The sequence below is a fragment of the Mytilus trossulus genome, chromosome 9, assembly GCF_036588685.1.
Source record: "Mytilus trossulus isolate FHL-02 chromosome 9, PNRI_Mtr1.1.1.hap1, whole genome shotgun sequence".
NCBI classification, from domain to species: domain Eukaryota; kingdom Metazoa; phylum Mollusca; class Bivalvia; order Mytilida; family Mytilidae; genus Mytilus; species Mytilus trossulus.
The window spans coordinates 34107562-34116717 of record NC_086381.1 but is presented as its reverse complement, the minus strand read 5'-3'; the positions used below and the strand labels follow the sequence as shown (position 1 = coordinate 34116717).

The window sequence follows — 9156 nt, the reverse complement described above, 5'->3', positions numbered from 1 at the left end:
TGTTAAACACGGTTTTAATCATATTTTCAGAGTTTTACATGAAAAACAACAACAGTATAATGCAAAATTAATTCAATAAACTGTCGTTTGAAATGAAGGTTAATGTAAAAAGTGTTGAATTAATAGTTAAACTTAAATTGTATGTTACTTGTGCGAAACTCCCATTCATGCAATCTGAAAACTCATTTGAAAAATTAAGTTTCTCCCATATTCAACGACCCCCTACAAAGCACAGAGAGGTAAATGAGAAGGGAAAAAACAACAAAGAGAAAGATAAAACAATGAAATAGAAAATATGTTTATAATTTTTCGACATAAATGAAAGACAGATAATCTGATAGATAGTGGTATCATCTATTAATGATATGTAGTATCTACATGGAATGTTATGTTTATATTTAGAACTTCTTGTTTACTCCCCAACAGATGATCGTTCTAGCAGGAATCATGTGATTTGGTAGATTGTTGTGGTATCTTGTCTTTTGGGAGGATCTCAGGGGTGACATACAGTGCTGTAACAAGTGTTTGCTGATTATTTCTTCAAAATTTCAATTAGTTTTGTAGAATCTTGGAATGGCGACGGTTCAGATACAAAAGAGTGGTGGACAACCGTGGGGATTTCGGTTAGCAGGAGGACGGGATTTTAATGTACCACTTCAAGTAAAGAAGGTAGGCGTGGTAGCATTTCAATGTCAAGTTGTTTCATTCCGATAGCTGATATAAGTAATGTTTTGAGATAGATTTCTATTCCGATCACAAAACTGTTACATTTTTTTTTGGATTGACTGAGTTCATTGTTTTGATTCCATTTAATATAATTTTTCATCGTTTATTTTCTTTTTCTTAATCTTAGGGGTGCTGGTTTCATTTGCGTATATGCCACAGATATCTTTTTCCTTTATATACAATTGAAATGTAAGGATTGACCGAGAATATTTAGTTTCATTTCAATTGAACCATCTAGCATTGATAAAAGAACAGTAACGTATTTTTTTTTTCATTTTATTGCTAAAAATTCTTCCATGCCTCATTGAAACATAAGTGCTACATTTTTAAGATAAAAGTGCGATAAAACGAACAATTTGATATTTATTTGAAATACTGTTGTGTTTAAGTTGTTTTAAATTAGACAAGAAATTAGTTAATTGTTCTTTGCTGGAAAACAGAAGCTGCCATCAATTAACCTCTAATCATTGTATAGACACGGGCCAAATTAAGTCCGACTGAAACCTAATATTTACTGGTTCCCTGTCAATATATATAGCATCTGATTCCTGTACTACGTTATAGCAGACGTCAGATTGATAAGAAATCAGAAAATTGTTCAAACAGACAATATAATTGGTTTCACACGCCCCAACATGCGAATTGTATTTGTACAACTATCAGCAATAAGCACTTGAGTCAAGTAAATTCTGTAAAGAATAACTCTAGTACGAACTTTTCAATGTCAAATAGATGATATTTTTGAAAAAAGCTTTACACGTATGTGTCGCAACAGACGCCTAGTGTACACAAAGAAACAACTTCCAAAATATAAAATGATTATACTGGAACCAAAGTACTAGAAAATTGGTCAAACATATTGTAGCCCTCCCTTTTCACAAAATTCGTTTCTAGTTTTAGTTTTTTTCATTATTTAGATTTCAATTCTTTTCCCTTTCTGTGTGTTATATAAACATAATTTACATAAATATACTACAAATAACATGGATTTACTATTTCCTATTAATTTTGTAGTTTTAATATCTATAGAGGTCACTGATAACAATATATCTACAATGATATTATCAATGACCTCTGTGGATATTAATTCAGAAATTGATAGTAAATAGAAAATGCATTTATAATATTTCTAAAAAAAATGTTAAAAGGGGGAAGGGTTACAAAGAATTGTCGAGCCGGTACTCAAGTACTTATGTCTGAAACAAATCTGGCTTTTTATCTATATGTTTGTGGAACCAATAAGTTCTTTTACTTTTTTTTACTGATAACAAGTTCCCGTCTTGCATTTTTATTTTGCAGGTGGTTGGTGTTTTATTGTTATTACTATATATAATGCCAATGGTCTTAGTGTGTATATTAGCAATGTTTTGAACTTTTGGTTCCAGTTGAAAAAATTCCTCACCTTGATGATCAATTGAGTATTGTACTTGTTATTTCGCTCAAGTAATTCAATTTAGAACCCAATAAATCGAGTAAAATATTTGGGTGGGAATATAGTCACCATCTTCTTCGTCCGCGTATGTGACATTCTTAAAAGTTGTAAAACATCGAAATTTAAATTGTATTTTTATCCGAATTTTCCTCAGAGAAATAGTTTAATAGTTTATTTCAAACTAAAAGCAATACAGTTTATATGTATATCATAAATATTACTGGAACATTAATGCCGTTTGTAGTTGTGTTGACCATAAACACATGTTTAGGGCACATACCAACTTTATCTCAATATGCATTGTCCATGAGGCAATTTTCTGATGATGGAACAACTTTGGCAGTCACTGTTTTAAAAAATTTCAAGTCTTGTGAAGGCTTATTATCATTATTGGTTTAGACACTTTATAGTTGGGGATTATATGTTGCCACATTGATGCATCTTTTCTACATTGGCTAGAGGTATAGGGGAGGGTTCAGATCTAATAAACATGTTTAACCCCGCCGCATTTTTGCGCCTGTCCCAAGTCAGGAGCCTCTGACCTTTGTTAGTCTTGTATTATTTTAATTTTAGTTTCTTGTGTACAATTTGGAAATAAGTATGGCGTTCATTATCACTGAACTAGTACATATATCATATGTTTGTTTAGGGGGCAGCTGAAGGACGCCTCCGGGTGCAGGAATTTATCGCTACATTGAAGACCTGTTCGTGACCTTCTGCTGTTGTCTGCTCTATGGTCGGATCTCGGGTCGGGTTGTTGTCTCTTTGACACATTCCCCATTTCCATTCTCAATTTTATCATCTTGATTTTGATGTGTTGTTTGGTCCACTCGGTGACTCATGTGCCACATCTTCTTTTATCTATAACCTTTGTTTCATAACCGAAACAATCAATCGTAAGAATTACACAAGAAAAATAACATTGTTTGATGCTTGGCAAATGTTCCTGGCATTGTGACAAGACTCCACAAGAAACTTCATGAGAACAGAATTACATCTCCAATGACATCAGACTTTCACACTTCAAACAGGAACACATGCAAGAATATATATTATCACCACCATCATCTAAGAAACGCCAGAAGAAAGTTTGATTTATCTTTTGTTGTACTAGGAAACCAAGACCTAACTTCAGGAGTAATATTCAGTATCGTCTACATAACAGTACTACTTAACTACTACTGTTCCGAAGTCAATCCACTTTTTCCTAGAATTTTTTTTGGATTATTGTATATGTCAAGTATTTTTATTTAAAAATATGTATCAAATTTTACATTCAGTCGTAGTTTCCCCGACAGAAAGCTATCTCTTCTTTATTAGTACTATTAGAATACCACCAGCATACCAGCCACGCACTTAGAACATTTCGTAAAATTAGCATACACATAAAAAAATCCCAGAAAATTGTATGTTTCTTCGACTTGTTTGTTTTAAGACATAAATTGGAACTTTTAATGTATATTTCCTTTTTTTGTTGTTGGTTAAATCAGAATGCACAATTATTCTAGTTTGTCAGTGGTTATTTGGTTTTACATACATGATCTTTCTTTCAGGTTGAATCTGGTAGTCCAGCGGCTGGTGTTTTATCTGCTGGTGATTCTATAATAGGTATCGGAAACTCCGATGCCAGGGAAATGACCCATATGCAGGCACACCAGACAATTCGAGGATCAGGGAATTATCTACAGCTTACAGTTGTTAAGTATGTACTGATTATCATAACACCTGCAATTCGGATCATTTCCTCCAGATAAGTAAATCGATGATGATTGCAGTGGGTAGATAAAGAAACTATAAAAACTTCCTTTTATTCATATAACATGCATACATCGAAAATTAAATACTATATATATACTATATCAGAAGGGAATACTGTGGAATTTTCCGAAAAACTGAATCATTTAGTTTGATAACATTGTTTATATTCTGTTAGGAGTAGCACAACACTAAAAGATGACTTGAACATACTATACTTAAAAAAGGGGATAGTTTTAAAAAAGTTAAAGTTGAAACATAAAATAAAAATGTGTTTCGTTTTTTCTGACATATTTAGATGTTTAATAAAGTTTTGATACAGTATTTCAAATTTAACAAGCTGTTTAAATTCTGCATTATATAAGGGTATCTGAAAACGTAATAACTTTCTACTATCTGAAAGAAATTCTTATTTTTATTTCCGATAGAATTTGGTTCGTGTTTTGAATGTTCTTCCCATCAATTATTAACTATCAACTACTTCAACATTCCCAATACCCATCTAATTTGCAGGTCTTAGCCATCTTTAAGTAATTATAGTTTAGTCATCATATGTTCTTGTTCCGAAATACGAAACGATGTTGCTTGAAACTCCGACTACGTTCACATTTAAGTAGCTACTGTGTGAAATAAAGTCCGAACATGTTGTTCCAAGTGTCGAAGACTTATTGGGGATGGGGACCTGACGTTAAAAATCATGTTTTTTTTTCTAAAGTTGCCCGACTCTTATGTAAAATTTTGCAGTATGCCTCTGCTACCATTTTTTAATATTCCGAATCTGCAGCAGGATCCTATATCTTATCCAAATACCCCAATCGGTCACCAACATAGCTTTGATAATATATAGTTTTGCTTCATATATATTTCCCCCAAGTGTTGAAATCATAAGACATTTTTGATTGATAATTGCAATATTAGCAAGTCAGCAATTTTCACCACCACAATCAGACGACTACAGTAGAGATGCTATATATAAATCAGTAGAATAATTAACTGTCAATAATTAATTCCTTCTGACACCAGCATACTCAAGCATACGAGTCATCATTCTATTATCTACATTATCAACTGTTTTCAGACAAAATATTGTCTATTGTTTATGAATAAGTTTATTTTGGGTATAAGTTTCTATAACTGTATTTTCTTTGGCGCATCAGATTACTCCTCATAATCTGAAGTTTTATTGTCTTGTGTAATTGACCCTTCTCGTTAGACAGGCAGGGTTTGGTTTGTTTTTTTTTTATATTAGAAGAAGTAGAAGTCTAAAAACCGAGTTAATTGTATATGTCTCTTCTCTTCGTGTGTTCCGGTGTAATTCTTCTTTTGAAAGTTCTCAGTAAAGTGTGTCTTTCTATGTTGCGTTGTAACACTATTGTTTCAGATAAGGGTGAAGGTTTGGTACCATTAAAACGTTGTAAACCCGCTGCAATTGTTTGCACCTGTCCTAAGTCAGGAATATGATTTTTCGGTAGTTGTCGTTTGTTGATGTGGTTCATAAGTGTTCTTGTTTCTTGTGGGTTTTTTTATATAGATTAGCACGTTGGTTTCACCGTTTGTATGAATGGTTTTACATAATCATTGTTGTGGCCTTTTATATAGCTTACTGTGCGGTGAGAGCCAATGCTCCATGTTGAAGACCACGTACTTTGACCTTTAATGGTTTACTTTTATAAGTTGTGACTTGGATGGAGAGTTGTCTCATTTGCACTCATATCTCATCTTCTTTTCTAATTATCATATTTATTTATTTCAGAGGACACGGCGGTATGGATAGACTATCTTCTATAAAACCAAAAGGTCCCGTCAAATTTTCACCATGGAAAGCGCAATCAGCACAATAAACATATACTTAAATGATTAGTAGTAAGTCATCAAGCCATTCCTTGAACAGTCAACAAGTCAGAGACGTATCAAGAAGAATAACTAGTTGGAAATCTATTTGGAATCTTAAATTTGTGGAGGTTCAATTCGAAAATGTATATTATCTGTTTTTTGTATATATCATCACGAAGTTGTGTGTAGTCATTTCAATTTGTAGTGATATAAATTAGGACCACTACGCTATGCTTTTATTATTGGATTCGTCATTCGCTTTGGAACAAGGAATGTGTTGATTCATATTCAGAAATTCATTTGAAATCAAGGTTTCAAAAAATCGACATTTATCAGTGGTTCCAAAAAAGGGGGACATTATTTCCCCCGAAACTGACCCTTGGAGAAAAACATTAATTTCATATCTGTTTGGTGTTTATTTTTCATATTTCATTTTATCATCAGTCGTCGTACAAGGCCGTTACGTGCAATAAAGGATGTGAATTTTATCGTTTTTGGTGTATAATTTAACTTTTGATATATATGATACATATTTATAACATTGTTAAATGAAGGAAAGTTTTTATTGTATAATTTGTTTAGATAAAATAAAGATTTTGTAAGTGATATTCGTTATATTTTTTGTACAAAATAAATAATGAAGAAAACACTTGATAAGTGTAAGAGATTTTCTTATTTTCCTTCCGATAAGGAATGCTCGAAACCTTACAATTGAATACCAAGGAGGTATCAGAACCGAACTGCCTAGTTGAGTATTATGACCAAAAGGACGTACATAAAAGGTCACATTTGCCTAACTTAAGGGAGTCGAAACCTTTGTTTATGAGGTACTGATAAATCAAGCTGATAATACCACAAGCACCGGTATCGACACGCTGATGGATACACTTTATACATTTCATGCGTTTGATGGGAGATAACTCGGATGTGACTGTTATGTTGTGTATTCCTGAGTAGTCGCGCTTAGTATTGGAATATGATTTTGAATTGTTAAAATGACAAAATTGTGGATCGGTTATTGTTCAGATAATGGTTGAAGATCAATTAATCATAGTGGTACGGGAAATTATCATAATTACTCAAATTGAAATGTACAATTATAGTAGAGAAACAGTAATTTGTAGTTGTTTTTATAGTTCAAAAATCATATATTACATTTTTATAATATTGCCTGATGCTTTTGCAGTAATTGCTACTTTTTGTATAAGACATACTAATTGTAAATTAACTGATCACATTTTACGTGATTGTATGGTTGCCAGATACTTAATTATTTATTTTTACGGAAACGACTTAGAGAACCAGAAGCCGATAATAGCTCTCTCAAACAAATTAACATTCATGCATAGAAAAAAAAATCAAAAACAAAAGCAGATAATCTAACATTCTAACTTAATTTAATACCAGCATTTTAACTTCTAGTCTTTACAAGAATCTAAAACGCATAAGATAATCAAACATGCTGAGATTATCAACCCAATTACATCAATTCGAAAATGTATGTACGGTATTCGGTTATACTTAAAAAGGTTATCTTATAAACACCTTAGATTTAATTGGAGAGTCAGACAACATCTAGATGACACAAATAGATGTCTCTTTTCTGAAACTTCTGATTAAAACTGAACAAAACATGGCCACAATCATCATTGAGTTATGTATTTTTTTTTTAAAGCGTCCGATAATCCCAACCAATAAATTTGACAAGGCTAAAAATAAAACATAAGGATAAAGTGAAAGTTTTATCTATTATACCCAAACCGCTGGAGAAAGAGTAAAACTGGGCCAGAAGTGTTCAAATTATTTTAAGATATACCAAATGTCCATTTACAATAAAACTTGAGCTTTTGATTTTTATGTCATCTCGAAATCTATAATAGATGGATGAAAAATCTTAAACAAAGTATGATCTAAAGATATGGTAAAATTGTGGTATCTTCCTAGAAGTTGTTGCCTCTCAGTTGTTGCCTCTCACTGCCCTTTTTATTTTATTTTGCTCTATTGCTTATTATCTTTAACCATGATGAAAAAAGAAACTTCAAAATAGAAGAAATGGTCAGCGAGACAAAATCTACAAATTATCAAACTCAATTTCGATTAAGATCATTACTTTTGTAGAGATAACCATTTGGGACACTTTATAATTTTATAATGTGTTAAAAATTTAATGCAGCTTGCTTTGGTACCCGGTATTTGACAAGTATTACACATTCCAAAGTCATACTCATTATTTTACAGACGGAACTGTCCAACCTAGATTGGATAACCCTCAACCAGTAACGATATAAAAAAGATATAAAGAACACAAGCTATATTAAACCTTGAAATAGTACTAAAAAGTCCTATTTGTTAAAATACAAAGAGAGGCTAAAGATGCAAGAGGGACGTTTAAACTCAAAAGTCGAAAATAAAATGACAACTGTAACGATATCGCCTCGTCGTAATTATAAAAGTGTTGGGGTTGCGACTAGCTCATGAACAAAAACACATCTTACGTCAACGACATTTAATAAAAGAGAGCGTAAAACAAAAAGGCGTTTCCGGACATCACTTGTACAATTCCGTAAAACATATAAAACTGAATTACACATATATAAAACATATATATCTAAATATATAACATCCCCCGGCAGAAAGAAAATTCCCAATGAATTTTTGCATATATGGAATTCAGATTCACAATCAAATAAAAATACATGATCAATATTACAACACTATCTTTCTAACTTTCAAAATATTCAAAATTCTCTATCTTTCAAAATATATCTTAACGAACAAGTAACTGGTATGGATAACTTGGTGGAATAAGCATCTTGGAACAAATTGCGGAGTACTACATGTATAAAAATATCTTGTTCGTCATAAACGTGACAGTTAAATATCATATGATATAAAATACTATGAAATCACCAGAGTCCTTACTCTTATTTTGTAGATAAATGCTAAACGTGATAAATTATGCACACTTTCAAAGAGTCTCACACAAAAATACAATTCAAGACCAGCTCATAAAATCTCATGCACTCTGAATTTCTCGTGAACCATACTACTCACAGCAATACTACTCAGGTTATTCGTGATTAACATATAAAAGTCATTGACAGATATTCATACAATCTCATTTGGTTATCTATGCCTTACTATTCCAATTTCCATGTTTTGGGGTTATTAAACTTATTTCATTAACAATCAGCACTACAGAAAAAAACAATGTTCATTTCATAAAATAAAGTGTAGTTTCCTTTATAAAGTTTTGACAATTCGATTAAGTCTTTTAACTAATCCTTGCAACTTTCGAACTTATAAAATTACATACAAATACGATATTCATAATTCGAAATTCAAAACGGAGGGTGAAAAACAACAAGTAAATCCTCTAGCTACATGTTCTAAAGTCAATAAAATTTGCC

General features: G+C 31.9%; 1 protein-coding gene across 1 annotated transcript; it reads left to right on the top strand.

Moving 5' to 3' along the window:
• Window positions 1-401: 401 nt before the first annotated feature.
• Window positions 402-6352, top strand: LOC134685623 (PDZ and LIM domain protein 1-like). The gene is made up of 3 exons (XM_063545545.1): window positions 402-669; window positions 3712-3860; window positions 5667-6352. Exons 1-3 carry the CDS (start codon window positions 574-576, stop codon window positions 5752-5754), a joined length of 333 nt encoding a protein of 110 aa, XP_063401615.1. The 5' UTR covers window positions 402-573; the 3' UTR covers window positions 5755-6352.
• The last annotated feature ends 2804 nt before the right edge of the window (window positions 6353-9156 follow it).